This window comes from Salvelinus alpinus, chromosome 6, assembly GCF_045679555.1.
Source record: "Salvelinus alpinus chromosome 6, SLU_Salpinus.1, whole genome shotgun sequence".
NCBI classification, from domain to species: Eukaryota; Metazoa; Chordata; class Actinopteri; order Salmoniformes; family Salmonidae; genus Salvelinus; species Salvelinus alpinus.
The window spans coordinates 25,556,907-25,582,694 of record NC_092091.1 but is presented as its reverse complement, the minus strand read 5'-3'; the positions used below and the strand labels follow the sequence as shown (position 1 = coordinate 25,582,694).

Genomic DNA, 25,788 nt, shown 5'->3' with positions numbered 1-25,788 from the left:
TAGAGCGTTGGACTAGTAACCGAAAGGTTGCAAGATCGAATCCCCGAGCTGACAAGGTACAAATCTTTTGTTCTACCCCTGAACAAGGCAGTTAACCACTGTTCCTAGGCTGTCATTGAAAATAAGAATTTGTTCTTATTGGTTTGTTAAATACATTTTAAAGAGGTACACCTCCAGTTGACTCAAATTATGTCAATTAGCCTATCAGAAGCTTCTAAAGCCCTGACATAATTTTCTGGAATTTTCCAAGCTTTTTAAAGGCACAGTCAACTTAATGTATGTAAACTTCTGACCCATTGGAATTGTAATACAGTGAATTATAAGTGAAATAATCTGTCTGTAAACAATTGTTGGAAAAATTACTTGTGTCATGCACAAAGTAGATGTCCTAACGACTTGCCAAAACTATAGTTTGTTAACAAGAAATTTGTGGAGTGGTTGAAAACGAGTTTTAATGATTCCAAACTAAGTGTAGGTAAACTTCCCACTTCAACTGTATCAGACTGTCTTTCCAATGCTTACCCAAAATAAAGTTAGCAAAAAACTGAGTTTGCCTCTACATAAGGGTCCCCCCAAAAAAGTACATACACCAGGATATCAGCTCCAAGTGATTTTAATTTAAGAAATCTGTTCCCAAGTATCCCCACGCGTAATAAAGAAACACGTGATTGTATACAAATGTAAGCAAGGTTTGAAATTATTATGTTTTAGTCAATTATTATGTCTGTTTCGGCTTGTGGTCAATTTGCAGTCTACAATTTATTTGTAATGATGTTCAATTTTTAAGAAAGAATTGTCCCGGGGCTGAATTTTTTTGATGTTCCCTGCTCTACAGCATATTTGTCTTGTGTTAAACGTTTTTTTTTTCACTCCCCCCTAGACTAGTGTCTTTCTGTGTATTTGGATTTGTTGTGATTACAGAGCCCCCTGCTGATCTTTAGCGGCACCTGCAGGCAAGGCTGTGCCACTGCAGCTGTGTGCTGTGTTGTGCGCATGGGGGCTGGAACCTGTGGTGCTGTTTGGCTGAACGCTCGGCTGAGCAGAGGCAGACATACGGAGCTGCAGGGGAGTGCTTGGGCTGAGGAGGCAGCAGGGACCCTATGCACTCTTCATACACTGCACTAAGATAAACTGTATATCTTCGCTAAGCTGCAAGCCTGGTAGAAATTGCACTGATGAAGTGCAAGGGCAAATTAGAATAAAATATATATGTCTACCAGAGCATTATTTTCTAACCCCACACGGATTTGTGTTGCGTGGTGGCTGTTGGAGTCTGTTTCAAGACGGTTGGTTTTAATGTGGAGGGGCTTCGTGTGCATGCTAGGTTTACTCTGTAAGTCCTCTCTGAATGGAGCAATCCTGTGCTCGCCCACGGCACTATATGGGCACTGTTCCATTGTTTTGCATCAGGAGCCATGTCGTGTCGGGTCGAGGCCAAGGTGGAATTCATAACTGATGGAATTTCACACCCAAGTGAGCGCCGGGCCTGGTGAAACGCAAGCACTCACATTTACAAGAAACGCCCCGGCTGTTCCGCCGAGACTCCTGAATGGCAAAGCCATTTGTCTCTGTGAAGGGCAAAGAGAGAAAAAGAGGGAACTATCTTTTTTTCTTCTCTTTTAAAAACAGAATAATGCTTTATGTTTACGCACCCCCCCCCCCCCCCCACACACACACACACATACCAGAAATCTATGTTTTTCAAGGCCCTCAGAAACGTAATTGGAATTAAAGACGGGAAAGGGTGTGCAGCCAATTGCCAATTAGCATTTTCTCAGCTCAGCAGAAGCTCAGGGGGGATCAATAGGATATTAAGTTTGTGTACATAGCAATAAGACACACAATCACTTCCAGCCATTAGCAACACTAAACGCGTGGAGAAATGTCGACCTCCGATGGCTGCGTTCTGTGAAAATCATTTGGCAGTATTCAAGCTTGGCTGAAGTGGTACAATTGGTACAGTTTGCTTCCATTGGGCACAATAGTATTCGGCTCTGACAAATAGTATTCTTTAGAAACTCTGAGATGGTAAGATGGAATCTTACACTTGAGTATCTTTAGAATCACTGAGGACCAACTGCAGCAAACAACACAGTTATAGGCTCATGTCGGGTTCTCCAAACATCCACATAAGAAAATACTATACTATTCATTGGTTAAATACTATAGTATTCACTGTAGCGTTTTTGTTGACTTTACTGTAGTATTCACTGTAGTGTTTATTGTAGTTTTGCAGACATAACTGTAGTGTAGTATTTACAGTTTACTGTAGTATAAATACTATAGTAAGAAAAAACGGTATTATATACTATAGTAATTACTGTAATGTGTTTGTAAACTGTAGTATACTGTTAAATTTACTGTAGTATTTTTGCAGACATGACTGTAGTATTTACTATGGTGTTTTTGTTTTATTATCTTTGACATACTATAGCAGTGGGGTCTTTGTCCTTGAGGAAACCTACTGGTCAAAATACTCAGAGCAAATCTTCCATAACCTGTAGGTCGGTAGAAAGGTAGGTAGGTAGGTAGGTTGGACTAAGGTCTGAATGGACAATTTAGAGCTTCTGCTCATTTCTATTATCTGTAGGGAACACAATATATGGGCTATACTTGGCATGTAGGTTTTTAACTTATGGGTGGCACAAATTGGGATACAGGGGTGAGGAATGGGCAGGGTATATGCAAATTAAATACTGTTTTATATACTATAGTAATTACTGTAGTTTGTTTGTGGACTGTAATGTTTTTGGAGTGTTTTTACGGACATTACTGTAGTATTTAATGTTATTTTTTTATGGTCTGTAGTACACTGTAGTATTTACTATGGTGTTCAACAGTATAATACAACATGTTATAGTATGTACTACACGTGATCAAAGTATTCTACAGTGTGTAGTATAGTATTATACATTATACTACAGTTTAATACATCATTCTATATTAAGTACTGTAGTATTCTATAGTAAACTGTAGTCTTTTTTCATGTGGGCAGGCCTGGTTTTCTCTTAGCATTGGTTAGAATCATCTCAAGAGAACCATCTTTCCAAACCACAGTGATTAGTTGTGGTATCAACTGCAGAGTAACTGTCTGTTATCACAGGCAGTGATACCTGCTCTCAAGCTGAAGTTTCTGCCTATCTCACAACCCTCCAGCGTTGGGCCAGCCCACATAAAAAATACAGTACTATACTATACTATGGTTTAAATACTATAGTATTCACTGTAGTGTTTTTGTGGACTAAAGTCAGACTAAAGTATACTGTAGTATTTACAGTTAACTATAATTTAAATACTGTAGTAAGCATTCTATAGTACATTATCAAACTTTACTACAGAGTGAAGTATAGTATTATACAGTATACTACAGTTTACTGTAGAATTCTATAGTAAGTACTGAAGTATTCTATAGTAAACTGTAGTATTTTTTTCATGTGGGAGTGACACAAAGGTCGAACCGACAAGGTGGAAAATCTGTCGATGTGCCCTTGAGCAAGGCACTTAACCCTAATTAATCCAGGGTAGACCGTTGATAATGGCAGACCCTAGCTATGACCACACTCTCCGAGGGTGTCTCAGGGGGAGTTGCGATATGCAAAAAATTCCAATTCGCACCCACCATCTCACAACCCTCACAACATTAGCCACAGTCCCCTTTTACCCCCCCCCACCCCCCACCAAATTAAGAGCCGTAAAGTGAACTCAGCAACAACAAAAAACGTCCTCTCACTGTCAACCGAGTTTATTTTCAGCAAACTTAACATGTGTAAATATGTTGATGAACAAAACAAGATTAAACAACTGAGACATAAACTGAACAAGTTCCACAGACATTGTGACTAACAGAAATTGAAAAATGTGTCCCTGAACAAAGGGGGGTCAAAATCAAAGGTAACAGTCAGTATCTGGTGTGGCCACCAGCTGCATTAAGTACTGCAGTTCATCTCCTCCTCATGTACTGCACCAGATTTGCCAGTTCTTGTTGTGGGATGTTACCCCACTCTTCCACCAAGGCACCTGCAAGTTCCCGGACATTTCTGGGGGGAATGGCCCTAGCCCTCACCCTCCGATCCAACAGGTCCCAGACGTGCTCAATGGGATTGAGGTCCGGGCTCTTCGCTGGCCATGGCAGATCATTGACATTCCTGTCTTGCAGGAAATCACACACAGAACAAGCAGTATGGCTGGTGGCATTGTCATGCTGGAGGGTCATGTCAGGATGAGCCTGCAGGAAGGGTACCACATGAGGGAGGAGGATGTCTTCCCTGTAACGCACAGCATTGAGATTGCCTGCAATGACAACAAGCTCAGTCCGATGATGCTGTGACACACCACCCCAGACCATGACGGACCCTCCACCTCCAAATCGATCCCGCTCCAGAGTACAGACCTCGGTGTAACGCTAATTCCTTCAACGATAAACGCAAATCCGACCATCACCCCTGGTGAGACAAAACTGCGACTCGTCAGTGAAGAGCACTTTTTGCCAGTCCTGTCTGGTCCAGCGACGGTGAGTTTGTGCGCATAGACGATGTTGTTGCAGGTGATGTCTGGTGAGAACCTGCATTACAACAGGCCTACAAGCCCTCAGTCCAGCCTCTCTCAGCCTATTGCGGACAGTCTGAGCACTGATGGAGGGATTGTGCGTTCCTGGTGTAACTCGGGCAGTTGTTGTTGCCATCCTGTACCTGTCCCGCAGGTGTGATGTTCGGATGTTCCGATCCTGTGCAGGTGTTGTTACACGTGGTCTGCCACTGCGAGAATGATCAGCTGTCAGTCCTGTCTCCCTGTAGCGCTGTCTTAGGCGTCTCACAGTACGGACATTGCAATTTATTGCCCTGGCCACATCTGCAGTCCTCATGCCTCCTTGCAGCATGCCTAAGGCACATTCACACAGATGAGCAGGGACCCTGGGCATCTTTCTTTTGGTATTTTTCAGAGTCAGTAGAAAGGCCTCTTTAGTGTCGTAAGTTTTCATAACTGTGACCTTAATTGCCTACCGTCTGTAAGATGTTAGTGTCTTAACGACCGTTTCACAGGTGCATGTTCATTAGTTTTTTATGGTTCATTGTACAAACATGGGAAACAGTGTTTAAAACCTTATTATTATTACCTTATTAGTTATTTGGATTTTTACGAATTATCTTTGAAAGACAGGGTCCTGAAAAAGGGACGTTTCTTTTTTTGCTGAGTTTATTAGCTCTATTCATGCTTGTTTTTACGGACCGTGATAAATGTATATATTATTCAAAGAGCGTGCTGAATAATCCATGCGCTTATTTAATGATTCATTCATGCGCGGGCTGAGAGTGAGGGGGAAGTATTTGTGGGTTGTCCTGGGCACCAGTGATACCCCCTCCTCACCAGCCAAGGTGTCAATCCATCCTCTCCTCCATTGTGCTTGGCGTCTCTCTATCACTTATTCATCCACTGGACTCTCTGAAGATGCAAATGCACACCTTCCTCTTTGTGACCACTGGGCCACATGCCCAGAGATATATCCATTTTTCATATAGTTGAATATGATCCCTGCTATATGGAATATAGTCATCCATATTGAATAAGAGACAAAGCGAAGGAAGGTTTGGCCTGTATGTGGTAATGTATGGTGTGTAACTATATGTAGTGAGGTAGAGGGGACCATTGTGGATGCAGAACAGATTCAGGGATATAGGCGGACTGTTTCTGTGTGGTTGTGTTTCTGTGTGCTGCTTTGTCTGGTGAATACCAGCGCTCCATTCAGCAGGTAACCATGTTGATGGTAATGAAACCTGCCTGCTCTCTTTGGAAATGAGAGGCAGAGCCTGGTGTTTGGAAATCCCATCATGTAGTTGATAACGAGGGAACATTGTGCTACATGAACAAAGGCTGCTGCAGCGTCAGAGCCCCGTACCGCCGTCCGCCACCCAGAACAGAGGAGGCAGGAATAGGTATGAGCGTGACTCGCAGCAGGTGGAGGCAGATCAGCATGTTAACAGCTTTTTGTCCAGCAGCACCGGTATTCATCCAGCCAATTTTATTAGCCTGAATGCAATTCTTCCTCATTTCCCCTGTAGCCTGGTACTTTCACAGAGAGAAAATAGCAGGCAGATTTGATTTATGGTGCATTAAGCTGGGCAGTCTATCATGGACATCATGTAGATTGTGAAAACATACCTCCAGCAGAATATCTCCAAATGGATCTGGAGGTCATTATAGCATCTTTAGTGGGGAAAACCGTACATGGAATTTAATTTGCAGCATTAAAAAGAGCCTGTCCTTGGACAAATGGGTTAGAGGAGTCTCACTAGCACACATGTCACATCATTTCCATTGGGTCACAATGTCCCTTTTTAACAATGTTAAATAGAATTGATTTCCATCCCAGTCTGCAGATACTGTATGTTCCTTATTACACCAGCGTGCAGTAGTCACTGAATGTTGTCACTGAATTGACCTGAATGCTAATTTACACCGCATACCTGTGAAGTGTGTTTAGTGACCAATTAATCCTGACAGCAGGGCCCCAGTGTCCCTGACCATATTCTCATCTAACGTGTGTGTGTGTGTGTGTGTGTGTGTGTGTGTGTGTGTGTGTGTGTGTGTGTGTGTGTGTGTGTGTGTGTGTGTGTGTGTGTGTGTGTGTGTGTGTGTGTGTGTGTGTGTGTGTGTGTGTGTGTGTGTGTGTGTGTGTGTGTGTGTGTGTGTCATCTCCAGCTCAACAGAATCCAGAGAAGCAGAAGAAGCTTGTTGTTCTCACAACCGGTGTACACCCTGGGGAGTCGCCTGCATCCTTCATCTGTCAAGGTATGTCTCTGGCAAGGTATGTCTCTGTCTCCACCCATCTGTCAAGGTATGTCTCTGTCTTCACCCGTCTGTCATTGTATGTCTCTGTCTCCACCCATCTGTCAAGGTATGTCTCTATCTCCACCCATCTGTAAAGGTAGGCCTCTGTCTACATGCATCTGTCAAGGTCGGTCTCTGTCTCCACCCCATCTGTCAAGGTCGGTCTCTATCTCCACCCCATCTGTCAAGGTATGTCTCTGTCTTCACCCGTCTGTCATTGTATGTCTCTGTCTCCACCCATCTGTAAAGGTAGGTCTCTGTCTCCACCCATCTGTCAAGGTCGGTCTCTATCTCCACCCATCTGTCAAGGTATGTCTCTGTCTTCACCCGTCTGTCATTGTATGTCTCTGTCTCCACCCATCTGTAAAGGTAGGTCTCTGTCTCCACCCATCTGTCAAGGTCGGTCTCTATCTCCACCCATATGTCAAGGTCGGTCTCTATCTCCACCCATCTGTAAAGGTAGGTCTCTGTCTCCACCCATCTGTCAAGGTCGGTCTCTATCTCCACCCATCTGTAAAGGTAGGTCTCTGTCTCCACCCATCTGTAAAGTTAGGTCTCTGTCTCCACCCATCTGTCAAGGTCGGTCTCTATCTCCATCCATCTGTAAAGGTAGGTCTCTGTCTCCACCCATCTGTCAAGGTCGGTTTCTATCTCCACCCTTCTGTAAAGGTCGGTCTCTGTCTCCACCCGTCTGTCAAGGTAGGTCTCTGTCTCCATGCATCTGTAAAGGTAGGTCTCTGTCTCCACCTGTCTGTCAAGGTAGGTCTCTGTCTCCATGCATCTGTCAAGGTAGGTCTCTGTCTCCACCCGTCTGTCAAGGTAGGTCTCTGTCTCCATGCATCTGTAAAGGTAGGTCTCTCTCTGCTCTATACACCTCCCTAATAAGCATTCGCATGCGCATGCGCACACACACACAAACACAAAGACACACACACACACACACACACACAGCCCAGGTGGAGCATCTCGCAAGCAGTTTATCAAGTTCTCATAGAATTACAGGGAAATAAGTGGAAAAAGAAGCAGATGATTCAAAAAGAGCCTTGGCTTCCACTCATACCTCCCTTAACGTGTCTGTCATTTTTCAGGCTTTCATTAAGATAGGCTCTTCAGGTGAGAAATACTTGTTTCATTGACAAATAACTGAACTCCTGGAGGGTTTCTCTCCTCAACATAAAGGACATCTGAAGTGCAGAAAGAGTGAGTTACAGTTAATAAGATGTCTTGTCTTGGGTCTTCTTTACTTTCCCATTGTTGAAAATCGAGTGTAAGAAACAGTGGAAAAACTCCCAGTTGGTGTCGTAGTGTTTGGTCACCACATAACTCTGAGAGCAGACAGTGCACTTAGCTCAATGTGACTTTGAGCTCCACTTAGGACCAACCCCTGCTCCGACACGCAGATGTGCATGAAATCATTTCAGGAAGTCCGAGCAATTAGACGGCACACTCTGTGGCCTGTACCTGTATCCCACGCTCCTTCTCTCCTCCTGCCTGCCACATTGACTCAATTAGAGAGCTTGTTATGCCTCCATTAGTGGTAACGAGCAGGACAGAGTGGGGCGGGCGGCTGGAGTAGGAGGGAGGGAGGGAGGGAGGCAGGGAGGGGTACACAGTGCTGGTTGTCGGCCCTCTCTGCTTCTTATTTACCTGTCAATTATCCTGCTTCAGTCCAGGGCTGTGGAGGGCTTTTCTGTGGCCGGCACTGTTTACATGTCTCAATGCTATCTCTCTCTGTCTCGCTCTCTTTTTCAATCTCCCTCTCTCTCTCGTTGGCTGTCTCTGTGTCTCATCTGTAGCAGATAGCGTTATCTCCCTCACTCAGTGTTTGAGGCCCTGTGGGCTAATCAGGTCCTCTGCGCTGTCTGTTTTTATCCCACTGTCAGCTCTATTCAATTTGTATCGATTTTGGAGGGATGTCTCAGGTTTCCCCTCTGATTTTTATAATGCTCCCCTTTTGTCCTTCTCTTTTTGTTTCTCAAAACTCAATTAACTGGGGCCTTGGGTTTTCTTTTCAAGTCAATTTTACTGGGAGTGTGTGTGAGGATGTGTGTGCATATTTGTGTGAATGAAATAGAATAGCTTTGAGCGTGATTCTCTCCAGCCATACAGTAGAGTGAATCTGGAGGGCTTAATAACCCTGACAGTGTCCTTTGTGTTGCTTTAGGAGTGATTGACTTCCTGGTCAGCCAGCACCCTGTAGCCGTAATCCTGCGTGACCATGTGATCTTTAAGATTGTACCCATGCTCAACCCTGACGGGGTCTACTTAGGCAACTACAGGTAAGCTCAACCATCAATATATAAAATTCCCCTTTCTTCATGGACAGAGCAGTTCAGTTGTAATAATTTCCATCCTGTTGCTTGAGGTCTACTGAAAAGTTGTACTTTTGATGGATTCCGCTAGAGATTTCTGACTAGACTGCAGCACATTGCTAGTGCTAAAGAGAGATGCTGTGATGATGTGTTTGGTAACGCCCACTGTGGAGGTCCCCTACCAGATGATTTATGGGCCGCTAGATGCATGTGTGGGAATAGCAGGCTGGGCTGCCGGCCCTCTCATCTTCTATTTCTCCCTCTGCCTCCAAAGCGCCATCCCTGGAATATGAACTGCTGGCGTTCCTATTCTGCTGTCTCTCTTCTCCTCCGTTGACAGTTCAACTCAATGTAATTGATGCAGTAGTCCAGGCTGTTGCAGGTACTCTAAATCAAATCACCTCTTATTCCCCACTGCTAGTTCTCAATCCAATCATGCGCGCAAAGACACACACACACACACACACACATCTTTCTGTCTCTATTCTTGCGTAAGATATATCTTGCCGAGGCCTCCCGGGTGGCGCAGTGGTCTAGAGCACTGTATCGCAGTGCTATGCTGCGCCACCAGAGTCTGGGTTCGCGCCCAGGCTCTGTCGCAGCCGGCCGCGACCGGGAGGTCCGTGGGGCGACGCACAATTGGCTTAGCGTCGTCCGGGTTAGGGAGGGTTTGGCCGGTAGGGATATCCTTGTCTCATCGCGCTCCAGCGACTCCTGTGGCGGGCCGGGCGCAGTGCGCGCTAACCGAGGGGGCGGGTGCACGGTGTTTCCTCCGACACATTGGTGCGGCTGGCTTCCGGGTTGGAGGCGCGCTGTGTTAAGAAGCAGTGCGGCTAGGTTGGGTTGTGCTTCGGAGGACGCATGACTTTCGACCTTCGCCTCTCCCGAGCCCGTACGGGAGTTGTAGCGATGAGACAAGATAGTAATTACTAGCGATTGGATACCACGAAAAATTGGGGAGAAAAGGGGAGAAAATTTAAAAATAAAATAAAATAAATAAAATAAAAAAAAGATATATCTTGCCTGTGCCAAATGTATGCTCTTGCAGTACTGTGTCTCCTATGCTGAGTTGTGTGTGTTTTCTGAGGCCATACACTCCATCCTTTGTTTAGCGTTGAGACACAGGCTCCATGGGCATCGTTTCCACCTCCCTCTCCATAATTGCCTTTTACTTAATGGGGTGGACTTGAGGAATACAAATGCACTGAGATGATAGTGCTTCCACTGAACATGTGTTTGTGGCTGCCATCTAGTGGCCGCTCCCCCCCCACTGCACTGAGTTTATCAATTGTAGATCAAGTATGCTCTCTGGCAATGATGAGGTTAGACACATCTTGTTGCTAATCGTTCCGTTTTAAAGGCTGTTTTCATCAACTCTGGAAAATAATGCGGTCGGCCTGGCTGAATGGTGTGTGTGTATGTGTGTCTTTGCGCGCATGATTGGATTGAGAACTAGCAGTGGGGAATAAGAGGTGATTTGATTTAGAGTACCTGCAACAGCCTGGACTACTGCATCAATTACATTGAGTTGAACTGTCAACGGAGGAGAAGAGAGACAGCAGAATAGGAACGCCAGCAGTTCATATTCCAGGGATGGCGCTTTGGAGGCAGAGGGAGAAATAGAAGATGACTCCTCACCCACACTACGTCCAGGCACCACATCACCCCTGTCATCCGTGAACTCCACTGGCTTCCTGTCTCCCAATGCAATGATTACAAGACCCCCCCCCACACACACACACATACAAGCAAAGAAATACACTACTAAGACACTCCTCTCTTCACCATACTGAACTGGGTTCGTATCCAGATACCGAGCCCTCCCCTCCCCATACACTGATACATCACACTCTTTCTCTTCTTTCAGCCCACCCCTCTCTTTATTCATGTTTTTGTTTAGTTTGAAATTTTGTTTTGACTCCTGTTTTTTTGCTTTTGTTTTCATTTCTACAATTGTAAAGCGACTTTGGGTTCTTGAAAGCACTGTATAAGTCCCATGTATTATTATTATTATTGGCTCCATATTAATATGATGTCAATTAGAGCGTCTCTTTCTGCCCCTACCAGTGAGGCCTAATTGGCCTTTCTGTGGGCTCAGCACAGCATCTGGAGGGGGATCGAACAGATGCGTGCAGGGAACAGAATCAATCGCTGCTGACCACAGATTACTATCTCAGGCATGCACAGTGACATTGACACACAGACACAGGCCCCCTTGAAAGACATGGATACTGAGCAGCAGCAGCTGAATATCCCAGAGTCCTTTCTTCCTCTGACTAGAGGTCCTGGCATTAGCTGCTCTTTGATTGGAGTCCAATAATTAGCTCCACTACATGGCCAAAGGTATGTGGACAACTGCTGTCGAACATCTCTTCCAAAATCATGGGCAAAAAAATAAAATTGAGTTGGTTTCCCCTTTGCTGCTATAACAGCCTCCACTCTCCTGGGAAGGCTTTCCACTAGATGTTTGAACATTGCTGTGGGGACTTGCTTCCATTCAGCCACAAGAGCATCAGTGAGGTCAGGCACTGATGTTGGGCGATTAGGCCTGGCTCAGTCGGCGTTCCAATTCATCCCAAAGGTGTTTTTTTTGGTATTGGTATTTTATTAGGATCCTCATTAGCTGTTGCAAAAGCAGCAGCTACTCTTCCTGGGGTCCACATATAACATGAAACATAATACAGAATGGCATAATATAGTTCAATAGACAAGACCAGCTCAAGGACAGAACAACATACATTTTTTTTAAAGGCACACGTAGCCTAGATATCAATGCATACACACAAACTATCTAGATCAAATAGGGGAGAGGCGTTGTGCCGCAAGGTGTTGCTTTATCTGTATTTTGAAACCAGGTTTTCTGTTTATTTGAGCAATATGAGATGGAAGGAAGTTCCATGTAATAAGGACTCTATATAATACTGTACGCTTTCTTTAATTTGTTCTGGGGACTGTGAAAAGACCCCTGGTGGCATGTCTGGTGGAATAAGTGTGTGTGTCAGAGCTGTGTGTAAGTTGACTATGCAAACAATTTGGGATTTTCAACACATTAATGTTTCTTATAAAAAGAAGAAGTGATGCAGTCAGTCGCTCCTCAACTCTTAGCCAAGAGAGACTGGCATGCATAGTATTTTTTACATTTAAAAAAAATAAATTTATTGAATATCTGAAACATACAATATACAGTACTTGCAGTGAAGCCGCTCACCAACTACATCATACCAGTCATCCAACAGATTCCCATTCAGAGCGACACACAGAAGCATCTCGGGTCAATGCCCTGCTCAAGGGCACGTTGACAAATCTACCACCAGGCCAAAAAACATGAACCTGAACCCTCCAAGATCCCCCCCACAGTTCCCCAATAGCTGTCCCTCAACCATTTGAGACCCCTCCCACAGTCCCCCATGAAGAACATTTTTAAATAAAAATTTCAATTAATTCCATTCCCCACCCCCAAGAATGCACCAACAACCAAGAGAATGAACTAAAGAGAAAAAAGGAAAAGACAGAAGAAAACAGCAAACAACAATGCAAAAAAGAAATAATAAAACAAAATAATAAATTTTAAACAAAGGACATCAAGGACAACTAAAATCATAACAGCAATGCCAACTGTATATGTTTGTGTGCATAGTATTTATATCAGCCCTCTGATTACAATTAAGAGCAAAACGTGCCACTCTGTTCTGGGTCAGCTGCAGTTTAACCTGGTCTTTCCTTGCAGCACTGGACCACACGACTGGACAATAATCAAGATTAGACTAAACTAGAGCCTGCAGAACTTGCTTTTTGGAGTGTGGTGTCAAAAATGCAGAGCTTCTCTTTATTACGGCTAGACCTCTCCCCATCTTTGCAACCACTAAATCTATATGTTTTGACCATGACAGTTTACAATCTAAGGCAACGCCAAGTAATTTAGTCTCCTCAACTTGTTCAACAAACACACCATTCCTTACCAGATTCCGCTGAGGTCTAGCACTTAAGGAATGATTTGTACCAAATACAATGCTCCTAGTTTTAGAGATGCTCAGGACCAGTTTATTACTGGCCACCCATTCCAAAACAGACTGCAACTCTTTGTTAAGGGTTTCAGTGACTTCATTAGCTGTGGTTGCTGATGCGTATATGGTTGAATCATCAGCATACATGGACACACATGCTTTGTTTAATGCCGGTGGCAGGTCATTGGTAAAAATAGAAAAGAGTAGAGGGCCTAAAGAGCTGCCCTGAGGTACACCACACTTTATATGTTTGACATTAGAGAAGCTTCCATTAAAGAAAACCCTTTGTTCTATTAGATAGATAGATAGATAGATCTAAATCCACGATATGGCAGAGGTTGAAAAGCCATAGCACATCCGTTTTTTCAAAAACAGGTTATGGTCAATGATAGCAAAGGCTGCACTGAAATCTAACAGTACATCTCCCACAATCTTCTTATTATCAATTTATTTCAACCAATCATCAGTCATTTGTGTCAGTGCAGTACATGTTGAGTGCCCTTTTCTATAAGCATGCTTAAAGTCTGTTGTTATCTTGTTTACAGAGAAATCGCATTGTATTTGGTCAAACACATTTTTTCCCAACAGTTTGCTAAGAACTGGCAGCAAGCTTATAGGTCTGCTGTTAGAATCAGTAAAGGCCGCTTTACCACTCTCGGGTAGCGGAATTACTTTGGCTTCCCTCCAGGCCTGAAGACAAAGACTTTCCTCTAGGCTCAGATTAAAAATATGACAGATAGGGGTGGCTATAGAGTCAGCTACCATCCTCAGTAGCTTTCCATCTAAGTTGTCAATGCCAGGAGGTTTATCATTATTTATCGATAACAATAATTTTTCCACCTCTCCCACATTAACTTTACAAAATTCAAACTTGCAATGCTTTTCTTTCATCATTTGTTTTTTTATGCATGAATACAATTGTTCACTGTTCGTTGTTGGCATTTCCTGCCTAAGTTATCCCACTTTGCCAATTAAATAATCATTCAAATAATTGGCCATATCAAATGGTTTTGTGATGAATAAGCCATCTGATTCGATAAAAGATGGAGATGAATTTGTCTTTCTGCCCATAATTTCCTTTAAAGTCCTCAAAGTGATTTAATTGATCTTGGCTTCATAATAAAATATATTCTTCTTTTTGTTGAGTTTAGTCACATAATTTCTCAATTTGCAGTAATTAAGCAAATCAAGTCAAATCAAATCAAGTTTATTTATATAGCCCTTCGTACATCAGCTAATATCTCGAAGTGCTGTACAGAAACCCAGCCTAAAACCCCAAACAGCAAGCAATGCAGGTGTAGAAGCACGGCGGCTAGGAAAAACTCCCTAGAAAGGCCAAAACCTAGGAAGAAACCTAGAGAGGAACCAGGCTATGAGGGGTGGCCAGTCCTCTTCTGGCTGTGCCGGGTGGAGATTATAACAGAACATGGCCAAGATGTTCAAATGTTCATAAATGACCAGCATGGTCAAATAATAATCAGGAGTAAATGTCAGTTGGCTTTTCATAGCCGATCATTAAGAGTATCTCTACCGCTCCTGCGGTCTCTAGAGTTAAAAAAAGCAGGTCTGGGACAGGTAGCACGTCCGGTGGACAGGTCAGGGTTCCATAGCCGCAGGCAGAACAGTTGAAACTGGAACAGCAGCAAGGCCAGGTGGACTGGGGACAGCAAGGAGTCATCATGCCCGGTAGTCCTGACGCATGGTCCTAGGGCTCAGGTCCTCCGAGAGAGAGAAAGAAAGAGAGATAGAAGGAGAGAATTAGAGAGAGCATACTTAAATTCACACAGGACACCGGATAAGACAGGAGAAGTACTCCAGATATAACCAACTAACCCTAGCCCCCCGACACATAAACTACTGCAGCATAAATACTGGAGGCTGAGACAGGAGGGGTCAGGAGACACTGTGGGCCCATCCAATGATACCCCCGGACAGGGCCAAACAGGAAGGATATAACCCCACCCACTTTGCCAAAGCACAGCCCCACCACTAGAGGGATATCTTCAACCACCAACTTACCATCCTGAGACAAGGCCGAGTATAGCCCACAAAGATCTCCACCACAGCACAAACCAAGGGTGGCGTCAACCCAGACAGGAAGATCACGTCAGTAACTCAACCCACTCAAGTGACGCACCCCTCCTAGGGACGGCATGAAAGAGCACCAGTAAGCCAGTGACTCAGCCCCTGTAATAGGGTTAGAGGCAGAGAATCCCAGTGGAGAGAGGCCAGTCAGATGTGCAGCAAGCCAACTTATTAGCCACTCCTTTTGCCCCATCTCTTTCAACCATACAGTTTTTCAATTCCTCATCAATCCATGGAGCCTTAACAGTTCTAACAGTCACTTTCTTAACAGGTGTGTGTTTATCAATAATTGGAAGAAGCAATTTCATAAATTCATCAAGTGCAGAATATGTATGCTCCTCATTAATCACATCAGACCAACAAATATTTTTAACATCATCCACATAAGAGTCACAGCAAATCTTTTGTAGGATCTCTTATACACTATTTTAGGCCCAGCTGTTGGAACTTTGGCCTTCCTGGATATAGCCACTATACTGTGATCACTGCATCCAATGGGTGCGGATACAGCTTTAGAACAAAGTTCTACAGCATTAGTAAAAATATGATCGATACATGTGGATGATCTTGTTCCTGTAGTGTTTGTAAACACCTTGGTAGGTTGATTAATAACCTGAACCAGATTACAGGCACTGGTTACAGCAAGAAGCTTCCTCTTGAGCGGATAGCTTTACGAAAACCCATCAATATTCAGGTCCCAAAGAAAGCAGACCTCTCTGTTTACATCACATACACTATCAAGAATTTCACACATAGTATTTAGATACTGACTGTTAGCACGTGATGGTCTATAGCAACACCCCAAAAGAAAAGGCTTTAGATGTGCCAAGTGAACCTGCAACCACAACACTTCAATAACACTTGACATAAGATCTTCTCTAAGCATTACAGGGATATGGCTCTGAATATATACAGCAACACCTCCCCCATAAGCATTTCTGTCTCTTCTATAGATGTTATATCCTTGTATTGCTACTGATGTATCATTAAATAAATTATCTAAGTGAGTCTCAGAAATGGCTAATATATGAATGTTATCTGATGTTAGCAAGTTATTGATTTCATGAACCTTATTTCTAAGGCTACATATATTAATATGGTCTATTTTCAGCCCTTTCCTGGGTAGCTTATCAGAGATAGACTGAACACTGAAAAGAGCCAACAAAGCAAGAGAAAAATATATACATTCAGCAGTCCATTAATCAATGTGTGTGCGTGTGTGTGTGTGTGTGTGTGTGTGTGTGTGTGTGTGTGTGTGTGTGTGTGTGTGTGTGTGTGTGTGATGCGGGGTTGAAGCTACAAACACATAGGCTTGGCTCTGTCATCCCTTCCAGGCTTCTGGGAGGGAGGGTGGACAGTGAGCCTGTCATAGCGGATGTAATCAATGTCCCCACGCACTCTGGCAGCTTTCATGGCTGGGATCAGTTCTTTCCTCTTCTGGCGCACAGCTTCAGGATAGTCCTGGTTAAGGAAGATATACGTTCCTCTCAAGTTCTTGGCTCTTTCCAGAACAGCTACCTTGTCCTTGAACCTCAGGAACTTGACCACTATCGGCCTGGGCCTATCACCTGTGCCGGTGGTAGTTTTACCAGTCCTGTGGGCACACTCCACCTCAATCATCCTGTGGTCCATCTTCAATTTCTCAGAGATCATTTCCCTCACTTTGTCCTCAGAATCCATCCAGGTCTCATGTGCAGATTCTGCAATTCCGTCCACAACCATGTTGTTCCGCCTTGATTGTCCCTCGAGACTGATTTATCTATCATTGTTAGCATGAATTCACACACAGAACTGATGTCCTCTCTCAATGACTTACAGATTGCTGTCATCTTGCCGTTCTCCTGTTTCAACTCATCGAGCTGACCCTGGGAGAACTGCAAACTGTTCTTCAGGTCCTGGACCTCTCTGGTTAGGTCATCCATTATTTTATTAGTAGAATCCACCAGTATTTGGACAAAACACTTGAAGCTATTTTCTTGTTGTTGTAACAACTGCATGTAGATCTAGTTTAAAATACCCTTCGCATGTGACAGAGAGACAGCCTACCCCGACCAAACCCGGATGACGCTGGGCCAATTGTGCTCCGCCTTATGGGACTCCCAATCACGACCAGATGTGATACAGCCTGGAATCGAACCAGTGCCTTAGACCACTGTCCCACTCTGAAGCCCTAATGTAAGGTCTTCCACATCGATCTTGACAAACTATTTCTGTATGGACCTCGCTTTGTGTATGGGGGCATTGTCATGCTGAAACAGGAAAGGGCCTTCCCCAAACTGTTGCCACGAAGTTGGAAGCACAGAATCGTCTAGAATGTAATTGTATGCTGTATCGTTACGATTTCCCTTCACTGAAACTAAGGGGCCCAGCACGAACCATGAAAAACAGCCCCAGACCCTTATTCCTCCTCCACCAAACTTTACAATTGGCACTATGCATTGGTACAGGTAGCGTTCTCATGGCATCCGCCAAACCAAAATTAGTCCATCTGGATTGCCAGATGGTGAAGCGCGATTCATCACTCCAGAGAACGCGTTCCCACTGTTCCAGAGTCCAATGGCGGCGAGCTTTACATCGCTCCAGCCGACGCTTGGCATTGCGCATGGTGATCTTAGGCTTGTGTGCTGTTGCTCGGTCATGGAAACCCATTTCACGAAGCTCCCGACAAACAGTTATTGTGCTGACGTCGCTTCCAGCTCTAGCAGGGCAGAAATATTACAAACTGACTTGTTGGAAAGGTGGCATCCTATGACGGTGCCATGTTGAAAGTCACAGAGCACTTCAGTACGGGCAATTCTACTGCCTATGTTTGTCTATGGAGATTGCATGGCTATGTGCTGGATTTTATCTACCTGTCAGCAATGGGTGTGGCTGAAATAGCCAAATCCACTCATTTGAAGGGGTGTCCATATACTTCTGGCCATGTAGTGTATGTGCAGATTGATTCTTGTAGAACAATCAGGTAGTTAAAGCTAATTTACTGTTTAGTGAAAATCTGAAAGAAAAAATTGATTGCTGATTGAATGAATTAGTGTTGTAGGTATCTGAAAATATTCAACTCATGTGTGTATGGTCATTTCCAGGTGCTCTCTTATGGGTTTTGACCTGAACCGTCACTGGCAGGAGCCGTCCCCCTGGATCCACCCCACCCTCCACGCCGTCAAACAGCTCATTGTCCAGCTCAGCCAAGACGCAGTGAGTCCAAATCTCCAACCTGCTTCTAACATCTGTATTACACACTTTATACAGTAGTATGGGCTGTGCAGTCTTCACCCTGAAGCACACAACATACAACCTTTTCAGAGTCAAGAATGGGATGAAATTCCACAGAGATCCTAGCGCTACACTGGGTGGACAAAACATTAAGAACACCCACTCTTTCCATGACATAGATTGACCAGGTGAATCCAATGATCCCTTATTTATGTCACTTGTTAAATCCACTTCAATCAGTGTAGATGAAGGGGAGGAGACGATTAAAGAAGGATTTTTAAGCCTTGAGACAATTGAGACATGGATTGTGTATGTGTGCCATTGAGGGTGAATGGGACAAAAGATTTAAGTATCTTTGAATGAGGTATGGTAGTAGGTGCCAGGCATACCGGTTTGTGTCAAGAACTGCAACGATGCTGGGTTTTTCACTCTTAACAGTTTCCCATGTGTATAAAGAACGGTGCACCACCCAAAGGACATTCAGCCAACTTGACACAACTGTGGGAAACATTGGAGTCAACATGGGCCAGCATCCCTGTAGAACACTTTTGACACCTTGTAGAGTCCATGCCCTGACGAATTGAGGCTGTTCTGAGGGCAAAAAAGGGAGTGCAACTCAATATTAGGAAGGTTCTTAATGTTTTATACACTCAGTATTTAAAACACCTGAGTTGAGGTTTGAACTCTGTTCTGAACTCTATTTCCAGTTTAGTGCTTAGTTCACTCCTGTGGAACTAAAGAAAGGTGCTTTGGGATTGATACTCAGCAGCTCTCTGTAATGTGTACTGTAGGTCTCTGGAACATTAGATAGAACTGAGGTGCCGGTGTCTGTTGTGTACTCTATATTCAGCTTGCACTTTCTTTCTTAGAGGACCGGGCCCTTGTGTTTTTTTTTTCCTTCATGTTAATTATAAGTGGAAACGCAGGTTGTTAGATTACTGAAGGTCAGAGTCTGTCCTGGGAATCGTCTGCCCTTTCTTACACTTTCTAATCCTGATAAGACCAGGGCGTTCTGCTGAGCAAAGGGGCGCGCCCCTCAGTTGAACCTTTTCCCCTAGCACTGACACGCTGATCGATGGGCTCCTTCATGGCAGAGTGATCCACTCATGTCCCTCACACTTCTGCAAACTACATACACACACTCACATCCAAACACACAAGTACATACTGTAGGTACTCTCTCTCTCTCGCTCTCTCTCTCTTTCTCTCTCTCTCTCTCTGACTCTCTGACTCTTTCTCTGACACAAACACACAGCACCATTTGCATTCACTCTCATACTCACACACATACACTACTGGTCAAAAGTTTTAGAACACCTACTCATTCAAGGGTTTTTCTTTAGTTTGACTATTTTCTACATTGTAGAATAATAGTGAAGACATCAGAACTATGAAATAAGACATATGGAATCATGCAGTAAGCAAAAAAGTGCAGTCGCAAAAACCATCAAGCGCTATGATGAAACTGGCTCTCATGAGGACCGCCACAGGAAAGGAAGAACCAGAGTTACCTCTGCTGCAGAGGATAAGTTCATTAGAGTTACCAGCCTCAGAAATAAATAAATGCTTCACAAAGTTCAAGTAACAGATACATCTCAACATCAACTGTTCAGAGGAGACTGGTGAATCAGGCCTTCATGGTTGAATTGCTGCAAGGAAACCACTACTAAAGGACACCAATAATAAGAAGAGACTTGCTTGGGCAAAGAAACATGAGCAATGGACATTAGACCAGTGGAAATCTGTCCTTTGGTCTGGAGTCCAAATTGGAAATGTTTGGTTCCAGCCACAGTGTCTTTGTGAAACACGGTGTGGGTAAACGGATGATCTCCGCATGTGTATTTCCCACCGTAAAGCATGGAGGAGGAATTATGGTGTGGGGGTGCTTTGCTGGTGACACTGTCTGTGATTTATTTAGAATTCAAGCCACTCTTAACCAACATGGCTAGAACAGCATTCTGCAGTGATACGCCATCCCATCTGGTTTGGGCTTAGTGGGACTATCATTTGTTTTTCAACAGGACAATGACCCAACATACCTCCAGGCTGTGTACGGGCTATTTTACCAAAACGGAGAATGATGGAGGCCTGCATCAGATGACCTGGCCTCAACAATCCCCGACCTCAAACTAATTGAGATGGTTTGGGATGAGTCGGACCGCAGAGTGAAGGAAAAGCTATTTGAGAATCTCAACTATAACAAATATTTTGATTTGTTTAACACTTTTTGGGTTACTACATGAGTCCATATGTGTTATTTCATAGTTTTGATGACTTCACTATTATTCTACATTGTAGAAAATAGTAAAAATAAAGAAAAACCCTTGAATGACTAGGTTCTAAAACTTTTAACCGGTAGTGTCTCACTCCAATGCACTCTAACTCCAATAGAGAACATGCACATGTAGCTCAGTGCAGAGCCACGGGCTGCGAGAGAGAGCCTCTGCCTGCCTGCTACCCACATGTGTAATTATGATTCCACTGGCAGATCCAGTGGCCTGAAGGAGAACTCTCATTAAGCTCTCCACCCCTTCACCACCTCACAGTGTCTTAACCCCCCAGCACCCTCAGCACTACATCCATCCATACAGTACAATCCCAACTAGGACCGTGTGCCCACATCACATCAGCCCCACTCTCTCCTAACCCATCCCCTGCCCTGGCTGTGGCCGACTGGCCCTGTCAGAGGAGAGGCCTGGGCCGCCTCTCTCAAGCTAATCACATCAGACACAGCACTCAGATTTGGGGCTCCCACATGCCAGTCCCTGTGCCAGTTCTATGGCCAGGGGCCTGGCCCTCCATCCACTGCTGTCTCACACTGTGCATATCCACTAATGAGGCTACAAGGCCACGGTCTGAGGACAACAGGAGGAGATCAGTGCCGGGCTAACATGCTACTCTTTATTTGTCCGCTTCCCTCTAGCTGGCAGATGGTAGCAGACGCAGAGGATTCCAAGCTGTCACTGGCCATTTGACTCTTGAAGAATGTCAAACCGAAGCCATTTCTCTAGCTTTAGGAAAGGGCTCAGTGACAGTCAGACTGCAACAGCATTTATTTAATCCCTTTTAGTAATATAGAAGTCTTGTTTTTTATTTTGGAAAATGTATAATTGTATCTCTGTTTCATTAGAGAAAGATCCCTCCTTTTTTGATCATCTCTAAAAAGCAATTTATCTAAGCTTGATTGACAAAGATTTATTTTCATTAAATACAGATTTGAATTGCTTCTTAGCAAAGCTGTCACCTTACATTCGTATTAGCTCTGAAACCCTCTGAATGTAAGGACATATGAACAGTTGTATAAAATCCTGTAATTTCACATCCGCAGCTGAGCATTGGTCAAAAGCAAAAATTTCATTGGGTCAGTGATGCAAGAAAATATATCTGTGAAGAGTGAAGAAACAAATGGACCCATCTCCTAACTAATGCAATGCTTTCCCAGCCCATTTATCAAAGGAGAATAATCATTATTTTTGATTGGCTGATTACTCAGAACATTCATCATAGTGAATGTATCCCCATCAATCTGATAGCGCCATTTTGGATAATTTGTTAAGGATGACAAAAGGGCCAGTATTGCTATGGTTCATTTCTGACCTTTTTAATATTACAAAATTAATTGTATGTCTGAAACAAATGTATTTGGTCCTGTCATGCATGCTAGATGAAAATTGCACCTTGAATCCCCCCTCCTCCTCCTGGCTCTACTTTCTTTTCCTTTTTCCTATGGGGAGTCTTTGTCTGCTGTGTTCAGGGCGCTTGGGGACAATGCTATTTTCGTCTGTCTGTTGAGATGTCCTCTAGTGTCATCGGCCCATTTCTTATCCATTTCAGAGATTTACGGCCAATTTGTCGCCATCATTACTCCCCCTTTTCAATTCCTCAACCGCCTATTCCAGTTTGAAGCAGAACTGTCTGGCTCTCACAGGCAAAGAACAAGAAAATGGCACCGCAGAGGAAGCCATTTGGGGTGTCTCTAGTTTACATTTAAGTCATTTAGCAGACGCTCTTATCCAGAGCGACTTACAAATTGGTGCATTCACCTTATGACATCCAGTGGAACGGCCACTTTACAATAGTGCATCTAAATCTTTTAAGGGGGGGGGGAGTGAGAAGGATTACTTTATCCTATCCTAGGTATTCCTTAAAGAGGTGGGGTTTCAGGTGTCTCCGGAAGGTGGTGATTGACTCCGCTGTCCTGGCGTCGTGAGGGAGTTTGTTCCACCATTGGGGGGCCAGAGCAGCGAACAGTTTTGACTGGGCTGAGCGGGAACTGTACTTCCTCAGTGGTAGGGAGGCGAGCAGGCCAGAGGTGGATGAACGCAGTGCCCTTGTTTGGGTGTAGGGCCTGATCAGAGCCTGGAGGTACTGAGGTGCCGTTCCCCTCACAGCTCCGTAGGCAAGCACCATGGTCTTGTAGTTTCGTGCTGTTTGTACTAAAGATGCTTTGGTGACACAATGGGGGCATAGATCCACCAAACAGACCCAGGGTGTGTGAGAGGTTGGGAGGTGGATAGATGGAGTAACAGACTTTCCTGGCACACAGGGCTTCCAGACAGATGCAGCTGCTTACGAAGCATTAACAGCCCTGTTGCAGAGTGCTGTCTGAGTGCCCGTTCAGCTTGATTACAAGTCACCTCTGTGTTAAAAAGGAACAAATACGTCCATCAATCAGTCTGTGGCAGAGAGAGAATGAGGGGCTTACAGGATTGAGCGCTGCCACGTCTGTTCTCTCTCTGTATCCCACTGGGACCCACCCACCGCACCGAATGCACTGTATCACTCATAACTCTGCTCCCCAGTCATACAGGGATACTTATAGGTTTTATTCTAAATGTATAAACATTCTACGTGCCCTGGATGTTGGAGTACCAGCTATATGTTAATAATGTTAGCAGAGAGGAAACGTTTGATGCAGTAAATTCCACTGAACCTAGCTAGGGTTTCTTCTAGAGGTATTGCTGATGCTAAGGGTTTTGTGAGAGAATCTGCCTTTAGTCTGTAATCCTGCTTAAATCAGCCCCCCCAAAATCTGTGTTAAGATAAGCCAAACCGTTTATGGCCCAGACTAATTAATATGCAGCAGATAAGTACTTGTCTGACAAAATTAATTTGACCTTCCCCATTAAACTAAACTGGAGCAACCCCAGTTCAGATCAAGTTGAGTCCAAGTCCTTCTATTGAGTTGTAGGGAGCTGCTACCTAACAAGCCGGTCTCTCTCTCTCTCTCCCTCTCTCTCTCTCCCTCTCTCGCTCTCTCTCTCTCTGAGACATTTAATTTGTAAAGCCTCTACACTCAGATTGTCTTTTGACTTTCCTTCTCTACATTTCTTAATTGCCTCTAATTGCTTGATTACAATTTCAAATGAACAATTCTCTAGGTCAAAGTGGGTTGGTAATTAAACAATCAATCACTGCTCCAGCCTCACAGTCCTGTCTGCCTGTGATTGACAGCACATTAGGAGACTGTTATGCTAACTCTCAGTTGACATTGTGGGCTGGCTTGAACTTCACTATATCATTGTACTTCCATTGTCCTTGAGATATTAAGGGGAATCACCACTTAGGATCGAGTGACTCCTTGTTTGGAGACTGGGAGATGCTGTTGGTGATTCACTTTGGCTTCCCAGCTTGAATCTTTTGTATAATTCTGGAGTAAACCGCTGGAGCGTGGCCATTTAAGCGACCCAATGCTGTGCGAACATTTTATTTTTATTTTTAATTTACATTGTTAACAGAGCAAAGCAGTCGAGCCAAGCTATACTTATCGTTGCAGAAGCTTGGTGCCAGAGAAAATGATGCCATTTCATGCAGTACTCCATCATTTGAGCTGTACTTTAACTGGGGGAAGGGTCATTTTACGTGTGTGTAAAAAATCCCACTGGGTGGTTCCGAAGTCCCAACACCCTCCTCCCTTTACCTGGGTGAGCGTTGCCGATTAGAGGGCTTTCTGCCTCTAGCAGACACTGGGAAGTGGGAACTCCTTCAACTGCCTGATGGAGCTGCCTTAATGGCGGCTGTGTTTTGCTTTCTTTTTCCCTTTTTTGTTGTTTCCCGCTCTTCCTCTCGGGCTCAATCGATCTGCCTGCCAGAGCCTGCTGCCGGCCCACTCCCAGCCACAATATTTCACAGCCAGCCATCAGAGCAGCTGACAGCACCGCGCTTGCCAGGAAATTGCTTTGGCTGTGAGCAGAATTTCAAGCACCGAGTCGCCCTCTCCCCCCTCCTTTTCCTTTTCTCCCTCTCCTTCTCCATCCCTCCCTACCGCCTGACGACCCCCGGGAACTGAGATACGCTCTGGAATGTGTAATGAGAGGAGAAGGAGAGAGAGAGGGAAGAAAGAATGAAAGAAAGAAATATGGAGTGAAAGGAGGCTGTACTGGGCTGTGCTGGGGAATGAGGGGTCAGGGGGAGTGAGAGTGAGAGAGGGCTCATTACACCTGCTTCACCGTGTCCACAGCTAGAGAGAGAGAGAGAGAGAGAGAGAGCTTTATACACTGGCCACAGTAGCATGGGATTGGCCTGGAATTTCATTCTACAATTCTCTAACATGAAACTGAACTTTTATTCCCCACTGTGTCACCTCTGCTGTGCAGCCTTGTCAACTGAGGAGATTTTCACAAGACTGTCCCTAGAAGAATGTCTATCGCCATATTGCACCGCTTTTATCTCTGTCTTTTAAAGCCAAACTTCTGAAATAAAGCCAGAATTAATTATGAGAGGTGTGTACTGACGCAGATGTGATCTGAGGTGCGCTGTAGCGGTATGTGTGTGTGTGTGTGTGTATGTGTGTCCTTGAGTGTGTGGCAGCTGGCTCTCATAGTGTATTCCTCTCAGCTCCTCCGCCTGCTGTGTTGGAAGGAGTGCAGCTACAGTACCTGGTAGTCTGAGTAAAGCCTGATTGTGTGTGGGCTGGACTGTTGTATTGTTGTGCAGCTGTATCTGGAGGGGTCACCCCCAGCCAGTCTCCATATCTCCTCTGTGTGGGGCCACCAAGACTGTCTCCTGAGCACTCCTCTCTTTAGCTCTGTCCCTGGGCTCTACTGGGGATAAAAATAGGACTTGTATCCTATCATTCTTAACCTCCCCTCCCCTCTCTCTCTCCCTCTCACTCTCTCTCTCTCTCTGTCGCTGTGGGAGGTGTGTCATCTCCTCTGTGCTTTCTCCTCTGCTGCTCTGCCACCTCTGAGAGTCGTCTTTCAGATGGCACTCCCATGCCGCCACTTCCCGCTGCCCACCCCAGGAAGCTGCCCTCCACAGCCAACCAAAGCATTGGTGTGACACAGCTTGGTTGTTGTTGTTCCCACTTGTTTTGTGCTCGGTTGAATCCATGCTGTGGGCATATGAAA

The 25,788-nt window shown here is 44.6% G+C and overlaps 1 protein-coding gene across 3 annotated transcripts in view; it reads left to right on the top strand.

Annotated features, from left to right (window-relative positions):
- Positions 1–25,788, top strand: part of LOC139578450 (cytosolic carboxypeptidase 6-like) — a 472,772-nt gene that overhangs the window by 431,737 nt on the left and 15,247 nt on the right. For all 3 annotated transcript variants that reach the window (XM_071406041.1, XM_071406040.1, XM_071406039.1), the window contains 3 exons: positions 6,697–6,786; positions 8,990–9,104; positions 18,310–18,421. In XM_071406041.1, coding sequence (XP_071262142.1) covers positions 6,697–6,786; positions 8,990–9,104; positions 18,310–18,421 — 317 coding nt within the window. The remainder of the gene's footprint in view (positions 1–6,696; positions 6,787–8,989; positions 9,105–18,309; positions 18,422–25,788) is intronic.